This window comes from Choristoneura fumiferana, chromosome 7, assembly GCF_025370935.1.
Source record: "Choristoneura fumiferana chromosome 7, NRCan_CFum_1, whole genome shotgun sequence".
NCBI classification, from domain to species: domain Eukaryota; kingdom Metazoa; phylum Arthropoda; class Insecta; order Lepidoptera; family Tortricidae; genus Choristoneura; species Choristoneura fumiferana.
In genome coordinates, this window is record NC_133478.1 from 4,505,482 (window position 1) to 4,519,762 (window position 14,281).

The 14,281-nt window shown below is 37.2% G+C and overlaps 1 protein-coding gene across 1 annotated transcript; it reads left to right on the forward strand.

Annotated features, from left to right (window-relative positions):
• The first annotated feature begins 1,522 nt into the window (after positions 1–1,522).
• On the forward strand, positions 1,523–13,335 carry LOC141429850 (ionotropic receptor 75a-like). The gene is made up of 8 exons (XM_074090412.1): positions 1,523–1,564; positions 2,566–2,714; positions 4,036–4,253; positions 4,681–4,886; positions 5,531–5,554; positions 7,804–7,948; positions 9,493–9,604; positions 12,905–13,335. Exons 1-8 carry the CDS (start codon positions 1,562–1,564, stop codon positions 13,119–13,121), a joined length of 1,074 nt encoding a protein of 357 aa, XP_073946513.1. The 5' UTR covers positions 1,523–1,561; the 3' UTR covers positions 13,122–13,335.
• The last annotated feature ends 946 nt before the right edge of the window (positions 13,336–14,281 follow it).

The following is a 14,281-nucleotide window of genomic DNA, read 5'->3' on the forward strand; positions in this document are numbered from 1 at the left end:
TTCTTCTGAAGATTAGTACTGAGCGCTAATAGCTACGACACAGAATCGAAACGGGGCGAATAGAGTGGCGCGACGCACAGCAGTCGACCAGCGACCGAAGTGGCACTGCGACTCAGTATTTTTGTCTTGCGAAGATTGGTTTGCGGCCGTGTAAATGACGCTTGGCTGTGTGCGGGCGTCGATTCGGGCGCTAGTATGAAGTCGATCTACTGCCTATAACTTGTATTGTGGCGATACTCTCAGTATCCTAAAGTTGGCCGTAGGTACACGTTACGGTTCGCCGGAGAGATTAACTGTGCAGGCCCTTTATACCTACGAATTCTTATTTCTTATTTGAATTCTTATACGAACTTCGTATCGTGTCGTCTCGCTGACGCTTATATTATTTAATACGAAAGTGAGAGGAAAGGTACTAGTATGATACGAACTTCGAATTTTGTAATAGCCTCTCAGGTCAACCGTAACGAGTGCAGCAGGGCTACTACGAAACTCGTAACTCGAAGTTCGTGTCGTGCGGTCCCTCTCGCTCTCGGATTAAATAGTACATAATTAAGTGTCAGAGGGACCGCACGACACGAGATTCGATTCGAGTTTCGAGTTTCGTAGTAGCCCTGCAGGAACGTTCCGGTGTATCGGAGCGGTCTTTAGCCTACCGTACGTGTGACTCGAAAATTGACTTTTGGTTTTGCTCCGGTCGCCTGCACAGATGAAAAAAATTGCACAGGTGGGTTACCATACAAGCTCCAGTCGACCTGCGCAGGTAAACCTTTTTTTCACTTTTCTTAATGCTTAATGTATTCGTATCTCGTCGAGGGGCCAAAGTGAAACTGATGACATTTTAGAAGCAAGATCATAACTTTCTCGTGTTTAGCAAGCAAATAAAGAACCCAAAAGTTGCCAACTCAGGTTGTTTAAGGCTGCTTGGACTTGTGGGAAGATTTATGTCCAGCAGTGGAGGCCTTGCAGCATACGTAGATGACCACAGCGATTGCCTATCTCACTCACCTAATTTCGGCTTATAATGAAAATGATGGTTAAAAAATCCACCGTGACTTTTTTTACGAGTATTATCTCTATTATTACCGTCTATATATACTATTACTTCCGTCCGCGTAGAATTCGTTTATTACTATCCCGCGGGATCTATGTACCTATTCATCTCGCAGTCCTCTTTGGGACTCGAACTATCTGTAATTCTGTATAGGTACCGAATTTAGTCTAAATCGATTCAGCGGCTTAGAATTTGATGTGAAGAGATAATAAATAGACTTACAAACTTTCGCATTTATAATATAAGTGGAATTGTAACAGAAGTAACAGAAGGGTCTACTTCGGGGTAAAATACTAAATGCAGAAGTTCCCGCGAGGCCCTGCATGTTTGACTTAATGAAGTGTTAGTAAATTTCCTCAAGTAGTGTCAATATTGGCACCTCGTTAAATTGGGGTTAGGCTGTAGGAATTCCCACGCTCGTAAAGGTGTGAGGGTCGTAATTTTATTCTACGCCGTAATTCCGAAAGGGAAAGTTGCCTTGAAGATCATAAAGTTTTTACGGCAATTATTATGGTGAGTCTGATTTTGTTGTGACATTTAGAAATTACATTGATTTATTGATACCTAGGTACCCATTTTTTTGTAGAGTATTGCACAGTGAGTGCTTTTTAGCCGCCACGTCATCATGGATTACAATATTTAGCTTGATAATTGTACTTTAATTTGGTTTAGTGATATTAAAAAAACCCTTAGACTCCGTGAACCTTTTTCTGGAGCTAGAATATACTCCCTATTATGTTTGCCTACAATGATGTATACTTTAATTAGATCTGCCGATTTTTGAATGACAATAAATATTTATTTATTAAGTTAGTTCTTAAGAAAATATTTACGAACAGTCGCCTTTTGGCCGTCGGACGGGGAAACCGTAACACACGACGCGACTCGTACGCAATATTCTCCAAAATTCCAAATTGATCCTATGATTTTTCTTTTGACTAGTTTTAATCAAAAATTAAGTTACTAGTTATAGGACACTGCTTATTCCAAGCTTTTATTTAACTTGCTCCGTTCGTTTGTACTATGTTTGGGTCAAATCTTGCAAGTTAAATGTAACCCACTTTCAGTAATCCGATCGACTTGAAATTTGGTAAACTTATGTAAATCTGGTGATAATACAATAATCTGAGAGTGACATCCTGGTAGTCCGCCCAGGATTGTCTCCACAGGACATAACTCTTCAACGGTTAATGGCATCGACTTTAAATTTGGTATTCAAATAAAGTTTGGGAATAACGTTTGGGTGACAATACAAGTACAGTCAACAAAAAGACACGTCGGCAAAAAAAATCCTGTATTAAAAATTATATTTTTACCAAAAACTTATTTTAGTGTTATACGTGAGCGAGCGGACGTAGTATTATGTTCAGTGTTGTAAGGTAAGAACAAGGAAGGGAGGCCGAAGGAGATGGATTGCGTGAGGTCATTCAGATAGGGGATGGCCTTAAGCTACCAACTTCCGAGATTTCCCGGTAGATACTCGGGTTAGTTTATATTAACCGCACCCATTTTAGGTCACCATGAATGAAACTTTCACCGTCGCGTCCATATCAGACTGCGACACGGTCTTGCGCAGCAAGGCTTGTGATGACGACTATATGTGGAGGGAGACTAAAGTTGGATGCAAAGTTTTGCTTCTTCTACAAGAAATGCTTCAATTTAAGTAAGTACGGGTTATGTCCGGCTATGCGATAATTTCGTAATATTTCTATGATCTTATTCGCGGCTTGTGGCCTCTTCCTGACTTGTACTGTAAGATTTTATTTTAAAACTTTCAAAATACTAATATAAAAGCTTGTATCTTTTGGTCAGATGAACTTTTAAATACTTTTTCTGGCCACAAGAAACTAAAGTTCTAAATAAGTAATTTAATATATTCTGAGCGGCACTAAATTTGGTCCCCTCTCCATACAAAGTTACCTATAACTGCACTTGAGGGCCAGATTTTTTGCCGTTCAGTATATATGTTCATTTCAACTTGATACCTTTATACGGACAACAAAGAAATTTTATAAGGATTCCTTTATCTCGTAGAGGTACAAAATCCTAGAAAAGTCTTTACCTAAATGTTATCCCAATCTTAAAATGTGTCATAATATTTTACAGCATCACCTACATTAAAGAAGCTAAGACGAAATTGGACTATTATGAAAGAAAAGGTTCCATTTATGAGTTCATGGACCACGTAGATATTTATGTGAAGCCTAGGACGTTCTGGATCGGTTCATTGGTCAATGCGTCACCAATAATGCCTATATTTTCTTATAGGTAAGAAAGTTAAAAATAAGTCCCTACCTATTCAAGAACTTCATTTTTAAAGGTGCGATCAAACCGCTGCTTAGAAAACGGTGACAGCACCGTATGCGCACCGTTTTTTTGCTTGCTTTCCACACCGCTGCGGCAAACGGTGCGGAATCGCAGTGACGTGCCGTGCCGTTAACGACACGACTTTTATTCGGTAAAGACCTGAAGTTTACGACACGTCACTGCGATTCCGTATTTGAAGCTTGCGGTGTGGAGAGCATGTGTTTAAAACAGTGCGCATACGGCACGTCACTGCGATTCCGTATTGTGGAAAGCATGCAATAAAAACGGTTTTTTTGCTGATTGTACTTTTTGTTGACTGTACTTGCATGGTCTGTATGGTATGTAGGCAAGGTAGACGACTATAGGTCCAATCCTGTTGGCTCATACTGAGGTACCGACTTCAAACTGGTAGAAATTTAAAAAATATATTTTGAACTCTGTTAATATTTTTGTAATAGTTTTCAGGTTAGCGAGTAAGATCAATCAATATTGCGATCCAGACGTTCCTTGTATGTATACAAGTTTCTATGTTTCTATTCGCCATGAACCATGAATTATATACTACTAATTTGTTTGCTTTGCCGCTGATAGCGTCTAGCCATGACAGAGTTATATAGTACTTTCCAGACTGCCTTCCTTTTACTTTATTTTAAAATGTACTCATGATTGTTCCCTAGCTTCGGCTTCACCCTGCTGCGGTCGGACCCAGACGTCAGTAACTTCTACAGCCAGCCATTCACCACAACCGTATGGCATTGCCTTTTTGCCATGATCCTGCTGGTCTCTTCCCTCTTCTACCTCCTCAACCGCGCTGAACAACGCTTGCTCGGCAGCAAACTAGAATGCTACATATCACATGAACTGCTCATTACTATTGGTGCCTATTGCCAACATTGTAAGTGTAGATATCATACTCGTACATGCAATTGTAAATAGATACCTTTTTTTATAAGTACCTCTCATCGAAAGGTGAGAAAGAAAGAAAGAAAATAATTACCTACGTAGACATATTTTTTAGAAAAGGATTTATCATGGACTCTCTCTTCTAAATAACTAACATTTTCTATAACTAGCTAAATCTTTTTTTATACTCTTGAAACAAGCAGCTGACTGTCCTAAGCCTATATACGGTATAAAAGAAAGTTTTAATCACTTCTACCTCGAACACAATACTCGTAAGTACCCATAGGTTCGTATATATTTGACTTAGTGAGTACTCGTAAATACTCGTGGACCTAGTTTTTGGATCTAGTGGACGCGTAGGTACTTGGAAGACTTGGTACGCATTTGGCTGGTACGTCTCACGTCTACCCTCATTTCAGATCTTCCAGTGAACCCCATGGAGCTAACGTCGCGTCGCATCGCCTTCTTCAGCTTTTTCCTCTTCACCTACGTCATCTACTCTTACTACACATCTACCCTGCTCTCCGACTTGGTCCATGACTCCGACAATGTAATGAATCTTCAGATGCTGGTTGACAGCAGCTACGATAATGTCGTGTTGGACAAGGTTGCCCTTGTTATGCAGGTGACAATGTAACCTATCAATATCATCATCATCATTCAGCCGTAAGAAGACCACTGTTAGACATTGGCCTCCCTCATAGACCTCCTGTTGCACCGGTTGGAAGTGGCCTGCATCCACCTTGAACCCGGGCCTTTAACCACGTCATCCATCCATCTCGTTGGTGGATGTTCTACGCTGCGCTTGCTGATCTCCGATCTCATTTAGACTAATGTCATAAATAACTACATTTTGTAAATTCACCTTGAGTTTTTGGTGAAGGAAAGCAGTGTCATGAGGTAACTTGGGAAACAATTATAATATGGCATGTATGAAGTTTTCAATCCGTTTTGAGCCTACGTTGAAACTAAAGGCCAAGCTGTAGACCTATACGGTAATACCCAGAAATGAGACGTAGTATTTACGCTGGAGATGAATGTTATGAATGTGAATTTTGTTGTGTTTATTTGTTACTCTTTGACAATGGTTAATTTTTATCCCGATATTTTTACAGAATCAAGACCGTTAAGTCTAGTTTATGTTTAATCGGTATTCCGAACCCAGAAACTGTAGCGTCATAATCAGGGACACACCACTGGGCCTGGTGAATTAGCTATTCAGTCGTCATACATGAAATGAAATAATTATTCACCTTTTGTTTGTTTTAGGTCCTCATCCAGCAGCGTGATCAAGTAAGTTAATAATTATTATTGTGATTGTATGACTAAGTAGGCAAAGTTAGAAACTAACTAAACAAGTTAAGTATTATATTACTGGGTACGGTTGAAGTAACTGAATCACGAACCAGGGTGGACCCTTGCAACTGTTAATACCATGTTAAAATTCCACACATCTGTCTAAGAAGCCATCGCAAAATCTTGACTCCAGTCTCGTATACGACCATACTTAGGAAAATTTAATTTATATCTTTTAGCAACTACTTATATAGTTGCCATGTAGGTATTAGAGGATCAGGAAATTACGAATAATAATAACGTGAATAAGTTTATTAAAAGCAAATTCTAAAACATGACAAAACCCCGAGAAAACCTCATAGGAGACAGTGACAGTGCTGTTCATTATACAAAAATATACAGCCCATAGACTGTATTGATGGCCGTACGTTCAATACCATGTCAGAAGAACTTTAATAAAAACAAGTAAAACGCTAGACTTTCAGAGGAATTCATAAGTAAACGTCTTAAATATGTGATATGTTCAGGGCTATTTTCATTATATCTCACAATCTAGTGAGAAATAAAGTTCCCACGGCTTCTAGATACTTAATTATTTTCTTTTTCAATATCGCGTGAGAATCTAGATGATTCTAAGAAAAACAACGTGAGGTATTATGAAAACTTCATATCAGAAATATCATGCGTGTATTAATCTCGTCTACATTACTTCTATTTGTAAGTAAACATGAAGCGAGAAATGAAGACATGATAAATATACTATTTGATACCACCAATGGGGTAGCTGAAAATAAAATTCGTTAATGGGCTAGATTTCTTTAAAAAAACCATACAGATGAATTGAGAACCTCCTCCTTTTTTGCAGTCGGTTGAAAATGTATGATTACTGTCGGTCACTTAGATTATCATAAAATATTAGAGAGTTTTGTTTTACATCTGTTGATCAAACAAACAACCAGAGCTATAAAGCTCGTCAAATTTGAGAAACGCAGAGCCGCGACTTCACGTCTAAATAAAAAGTGTACAAGACGTGACTTCACACGAATTTTTAACAGGCTATATCTGTATATGTTTTTGTTTATTTGACAAAAGGAATATTACATGTCCAATATTGTTTGATAATCTCTCTGATGGGCTTATTATTACACTTTTTCAGGAGTGTAGCACTGTATACTATTATAAGAGGTTTGAAAACGCTATTCCTTCATAAATTTTGCTGCTAACCTCGAAATGTGATGTTCCTTCTTGACTTTTTATTAGTATTATAAAGAGAAATATTTTTTTTTACTGATTACTAAACCTTGAACTAAAATCAGATTCTGAAAAGAAAAATGTCTTTTTGGGAAAGTTTTTATTATCCTCAATTGATTTGTGACTAAAGTAAAATATTTATTTACGTGCCCGTGAAGTTGAGAGAAATTCCCGGCTAATAAAATGTGTATCTGCGTCAAATAAATGTCATGTGTTAGAAAACTTCCAAAAGTTCTCAGGGACATCAAAGGTGTTTGAAATATGTATCACTACGAATAAGTAGGTACTCTTATTTTTATGATCCACGGAATATAATAAAGAGATCTGGCGATTTCTAATAGTTTGTGTCACCGCTCGTTGATAGCACTTTTCAAGCTAACGCATGTTTTCCTTATCTATCTTAAGGGGGCACCGAGCTTCTAGCGCTATTCGATATTAAGTATTTTATGCACTCGTGGATTGGAATAGTGGGGAAGTGCGGCGGCATAGGATAGATTAGTCAGAACGTGCACGTTTTTAGGTATTTTCTTCGTGTTACTAAAACAAAAAGAAAGAGAAAAGAGAAAGAGTTTACATTAATCTCTTCTTCTCTTCTTTGTTGGATACTTTTGACAGAGCAGTCTTGGTCACGTAGCACGTCGAACATTTCTACGCCTAAACATACCTACATACATACACATGCATTTTTAAAAAATATCTAGTTATCTTATCATCCAGAAACTCATGGCCTGCCGCGCAATATTTACGCCGTATTAAGGGTTTATTTTGCTTTTTAGAGACGACTTTGGTTTTTTTTTTCTATAAAACGAAGTAATCGTGTTTCTACAGTGTGTGATTTGTAATATACCTAAATCCTCGATTAACTTACACATGAGTTTCGAAACGAAAGTTTATAGTAATGATACAGCAAGGGATTAAATTAATGCAATACTTGCGCTAAAAGATTGGTGCGCCCTTATAATACTTTCAAATGGCTAAACAGACTTGTTTTTCAGATGAACTCCGAAATCCGAAATTATGTTCAGAGAAAGTTTGCCCATATTCGCGTGGTCAACATTACCGAGGGCTTGGAAGAAGTGAGGACTGGGAAAACTGCTTTGTTATCCGATTACACATCTCTGTATCCAGTCATGAAGCAAAGTAAGTGTACCTAAATTTTTTTTTCGATATAGGTATTATGATTTGCAACATGCAAATGTTTTTAATCACAAGGCGACCATGAAATAAATGAAATAGTAGATTGTACAACAAGAGCATAAAACGAGTCATTTTAACCGAGACGTTCATATAGCCACCCGAGCCGGTACGGCGAGGTTGGATAGACACGTCGAGGGGAAAATGGGTTTAATGCTCGAGTTTTACACTGCTTTTCATTTCGATTGAGAGGAAATGAAATAGCAACAGTGAAAACAGTTGTTCGCTTACTAGGTACTTACCTCTTATTTTTCATGGATTGCTGTATAATTGTAAATTTGTAGTTTGATTGATTTTTAGTTTTACATAAATTAAAAATTACTCAGGTACTTAAAAAAATATAAAGAAACTATTTTGTTTGTGGCTGTTGACACCTTGGTCTTAGACGAAGATTTTACTTAATGAAATAGAGCATAAAAGTCATTTTATGTCGCCTAGATCCAGCATAAATACCAACTTTACGAGCATGAGAAGTGAAAAGTAAGTTTAGCATCTTAAAGTTAATCTTTGATACATGAATTTAATCATAAATTTAATCATAATCATGTGTTAAAACGGCAAAAGCGATTTTTATGAACTATATAAGAACCGCCGCAAAGAAACTCGCTTTTAGATACGTAATAAGAATTGCATTGGAATCGGTCTATCTGTTTGCGAGCAACGATACTACAGACAAACAGTCAGATATTGGTTTCAAAATTGTAACACCCCTTTTTGCGTCGGGGGTTAAAACTAAAAACGTTCAAAGTGCATTAATTTTTTAACTAGGGCCTTATTTACCTATAATTTAATTTTAATGTGGTAAAAGAGCGTGAACATCTTGAGTGTTACTTTATTCAGTACGCAATTTATATATATGTGGTTTGAGAGATGGGGACAAAAGGGGGGAAGAGGGAGGCAACAATCTAAGTTTTAATGCTTCAGAAAGACTAAGTTTCAATTAGTTCGCTGCGAAATGTTTTATGTGAATAGTTTCTATGTTCATTTGAACAGGCCCATAGTACCTAGTATGGCACTCCATATTAAGAGTTAAATTACTCATGTTAGTACCTGGGCGACCGAGCTTTACTCGGACTGAAACTCGGTAACAAGCATTTTCCCAGAGATAAGACCAAGCCAAATCAATCCACCCGAAAACCTACACACCAAATTTCATCGAAATCGTTGGAGCCGTTTCAGAGATCCCCGAAATATATATATTTAAATATATACAAGAGTTGCTTATTTAAAGGTATTAGATAGATTACTACTAAATACCGAGTCACATGTTAAAATTTTGATGGTCACTAAAAATCACTCTGTCTAAGCAAAATAAAGATCAAGGCACAGGATTTTATGGAATGAACTATGGAACTAACTGAATTGTGACCCACTTTGGAACCTTTTCGTAGTAAAGTCACAGTGACATCCCATTGCTTGACAGTTAAGCACTATATTTCTCAATACCTATTTCCGTAGGTAACATTTAAATAAAAATTCTGAATTTTCAGTCTACGATAAAGACATAATTTGCGACCTTCTTCAAGTCGACCTTTTCTCTAACTTCATTAAGTACTTCTTCACATCGAAGAATTTCAAGTACACTGAGGAATTTAAGATAAGGTAAGGTAATCAATTTTGATATCATATTTTTCTGGAGGAATTTTTAGGTCCGTGCTTTACCGGGTCTAAGCAGAGGCGTCTTTACCTATAGTGCAGGGTGTGCGTTGCACACGGGCGCTGCGGTGTTAGGGGCGCCGGCCGCGGCACTTTGTCACACTTTGTACTATTACAATTTGACCGCGCGCTTCCTAGATGGCTGGAAAGTAATAATTGCACACCGGCGCTACATGGGCTAAAGACGCCGCTGAGCTTAAGGTCTCTACCCACTGCACCGTTTCATACCATGACCGTAATAGGATCGTATCTGGGACGGAATGTAATGCGACACGGACTACAACATGTCAATGTCAACGGCGTGTCATACCCATGAGCAGCGTATCGGCACCGTTTTTTACGCTCTGTACATGGCACGCGACAGCGACGGTTGGTCAAGGAACGTGCTAGTGGACATAGTCTCGTCTCATAGATTAGATAAGATTAGATTTATTCATTACCTTTTGAAAAAATACATTATAGACACATGTCAGTTAATAAGAAATTCACAAAAGTATCGTCAAATGACGTCAGCCAAAAATAAAAATAGAATTTACAATGTCAAATTAGAGTCCAATTCAATAATAATAATAATTAAAGGTAAAACAAGAATATAAATCTATGTCAAATTTATGAAATAGGAACAATATCAAACGAACAATAAAATAATTAAAATGTCGAAGCAATAAAATTACATAAAATAAAAAAATACTTCACAAAACTCTGAAAAAGTCAACAGAAAAAAAAACAAGAGTACAGACCAAGGTACCTGCATAAAGACAAAATAACATACAGGTTGTTCTAGAAATCGTCGATATACCGTCGACAGCTGATAGAGCAACCAATAACCTCTCAGAATATGAGGTTTTAGGCTCAGTAAAGCTCAGTGGCTTAGCCCTTGAGACATCAAATGCTTTTCAACACAATGAATATGTGTTTGCCTGACACTTTCCTATTACGGTCATGCTATGATACGGTGTAACCACTAAGTTAACAGACATGATATTTTGCACACGATTGTTCTTTTTTTATCCTAAAAACAATGTGTCATTGTGCCGGGACCTTTTTATTGGGAGGGTGCGACTAGGTGGGGGTAATGAAATCTATCGCAGCGCTCATATTGGCCAAAAGAAGAAATAATCTAGGCTCTGTCATCTGTCATCCTCATATGAATCTGTCATTAACAAAGCAATTTGTATAGACTTTAACTACCTAATTTTAGTAATAGATGTTTGTGTTATGATGCGAGCTTGAATTATTGAACACTGTCCCTGTTTTGTTCTTAATACCTCTACATCTCGGACATGTCCAGCAACAATTTTATTTATGTTATATTATTGAACCTTATAAAATTATCTTTATAGCTTTTTGAAATTACCTAAATCATCAAGCAAAATAATAAAAAGTTTTTTCGATAAACAGGTAATTTTTTATAACCTTAAACAGCGATCGTGAATAATACTCATAAATCCAAGATCCTTTAACCGTTATCTGAAGTGGACCACATTTCTTATTCTGAGCCCTAGGCGGCAGTCCATTAGCAAGGCTAGCGATGGCAATACGATGATATGTAATCGGTTATAATCACTGTTGCCAACTTTAGCGGCTTTTAGAACTACGACCGACACCGTCTTTTTTCGAAAGTTTTATACGTTTGGGCTACTTTTTTGACAGTTTTCTATGTTACACTCAATGACATTTAGGGCTCATTTTCCAGAAACTGGACATTTTTATAATTTCTAGCGATTTCTTATAATTTCTTACTCAACGATGGCTTAACTTCATCTGCATTCATCGTAATTTGCTCTTTTTTGGGATGAAAAATAACTTAACGTAATCTTATTTTATAGGTAGGTATGTAAGTACATCTACAATATATATTAAAATGAATTACTATTTCCGTTGATCACTTAACCGATTTCATCCATCTTTTCAAGTTGGTTCAGAAAACTTTACTATTCAGAAGGTTTTTACGGAAAAAAAAAGAAACAGATCTCTTATAGGGATAACTTCGCCGTTGTAACGTCTGTTAATTGTATAACTTTATTACTGTACGATAAAGAGTTAAAATACTTTTAAGTAGACATGGATAGTCTCCCTTACTCCGAAGGGATTCTCTAAACAGTCATTCGTGAGGAAATTTTGCTACATTTACCCCGCCCGTCTGACAGAAATTTTACCATCTTAGCTTGTCCTCGTCATGAATCGCCCGAATTTATATCGAAATAACATATAAAAGAATTGTATTTACTGGTTATATCGAATGCTGTCCGTAAGCTTTAAGGCGCATTGTTCAACTGTAAGCAACCGTAGTCATAAGTAATAGTAAATCCATACTAATATTATTAAATCAAAAGTGTGATTGTATGTTTGTCCGTCTTTCACGTCGAAACGGAGCGACGGATCGACGTGATTTTTGGCATAGAGATTGTTTATGGGCCAGAGAGTACTTTACATAGGCTACTTCTTATCCCGGAAAAATGCACAGTTTCCGAGGGAACGGCGCGCGATAACCGAATTCCACGCGGGCGAAGCCGCGGGCAAAAGGTAGTTGAAAATAAATGTCACCGCTTTCAGAATCGATGTCTCTATTTTGTCGCCTATCCTGCAATTAAGCGCACATATATTTTATTTCCATAGGTTTTCGTAAACTCATGAAAGAAGTATACTTAACCTGTTTTTAGGGTTCCGTAGTCAACAGGAACCCTTATAGTTTCGCCATGTCTGACAGTCACAGTACATATCAGTCACGCCGACAAACTGGTACAATAAAAATTTTTTTTTAGGGTAACTCCCATAGACTTTATCCACTGTTCGCAAGTTTGCAATTTTGATGTACTTTATGACTCGACTGGTTTAAACCAAATAATGAACTTTTAAAACTAAGCATCATAAGGGCTTAAATATAATAATAATAATAATTGTTTCGGCAAACGGTCTAATAGCGAAGAGCCTCGACCAACATCTCAAGAGGCTCTCGCTAGACGGCTGGATCAAGGGCCAGATACAGAAGGCGGTACTTCTGGACTGGACACGGTACGCATTGTCAGAAGGTTCCTCACTCTGCGGCCCTGACCACCGGTAGCTTGGGCCCTGCCCCGTTACCGGCGGCAAACTAGTTTAGGTTTTTATAATATTTATATTTTGTTTGTACTTTTTGTATTTTACTTATTATAACTATTTTAAAAACCTAATCTAAGAACAAAAATAAATACAGATAATAATAATAATATTTATTTGTTATTAAAGCTTTGTAATGTTTTTCAGTATACTGCGGGCCAAAGAAACTGGCGTGCTCCCGAGACTGCTAACAAACCACGTGGTTTTCCCTTCTGAATGCCGACTGTCACACTTCCAGGCACAATTTGGACATGTACAGATGCCTCTCACCGTACTGGCTTGTAGTTATATACTGTGTCTCTTTATTCTGCTTGGTGAAAGGATCTATTTTCAGAGAAATAAGGTGTGGCCGTATGTGGAGTAGTAGGCGTAGATTTCAAAGATTTAGTCTGCTTTTAATATGGCATTTTTTATCGTTTGAGGACCCTGCTCTATATAGCCAGGTGTAAGTTAGTAAATACGAGTGTTAAACAATAAAATACACTTTTTTTTTAATTTATCATCATCATCATATGGTCTTGTTGAGTGGCTTATGTGTTCTATATAATTGGCATTGTTCATATTTTACCAATGTACCCTGATTCCCTTCGAGGGATAGGGTTTTTGAACACTTTTGTCCTATTCTGATCCAAAAATACTTAAAGGTTACGAAAATATATCCAAAAATATGTTCAAACTTTGTTTGACCTTTTCATGGGATTAATCCCTTTACCTAAAAAGTAAATCGACAAGTATCTTGGTTTGTCTATGGCCATAGATACATAGACTATCTATGGTATCTGTCACGCTGATATTGATGTCAGTCAGTTCACAGTTGTCACCGTTAAATTTGAAATTATTTTCCGACAATCGGTATAATAGGTAGTTTTTCACTGTCATCGTTCATCCACCATTACCTCTCATATTTCGTTTTATAGATTTTTTTACCGTACAACGGCAAAACCTACTAGACACTGGCAAAATTGTCCTCCAATGGACAGAGCCATATTTTTCTAAAAAACCAACCAACCCATTGATTGCAACAATCCTATTAATTAAGGATTAGTAGTTAATTAATGAAACGTACGTGTATTATTTTATGAAATAAACAGCTTTTTTTTTATTTTATAAAAGCAAATAAACAAGAATAAGACGTACTGGTAGATGTTATAATATCTATGTGTGTAGAGGTAGGTTATTTCATCAATTTACGATGTTTATTAGCTTAGGTAGTATGTATATTATAGTTCACGTATTTCAGCATTCATTAAGTCGGCGGGAGTTTGTCACTGACAATTTGTGCTTCGTGGGGTCGGCAGGCGGGCGTAAAATCAGATGCAAATTCATCATTTGAACTCTTCATTTTAATTACTTATCAAAAAATTACATTCTGGCGGGGTTTCATGACAGGCGCGAACGGGTAACCATGATTGGTTCGTGCTTCGTGCTACGCTTGACGTCGCACGGTCCAAAATGGACTCAAGAATTTCTTTACTTTTTTTTCATAATTTTAGACGGAATTAAAACACAGTTTACATGAAAAAA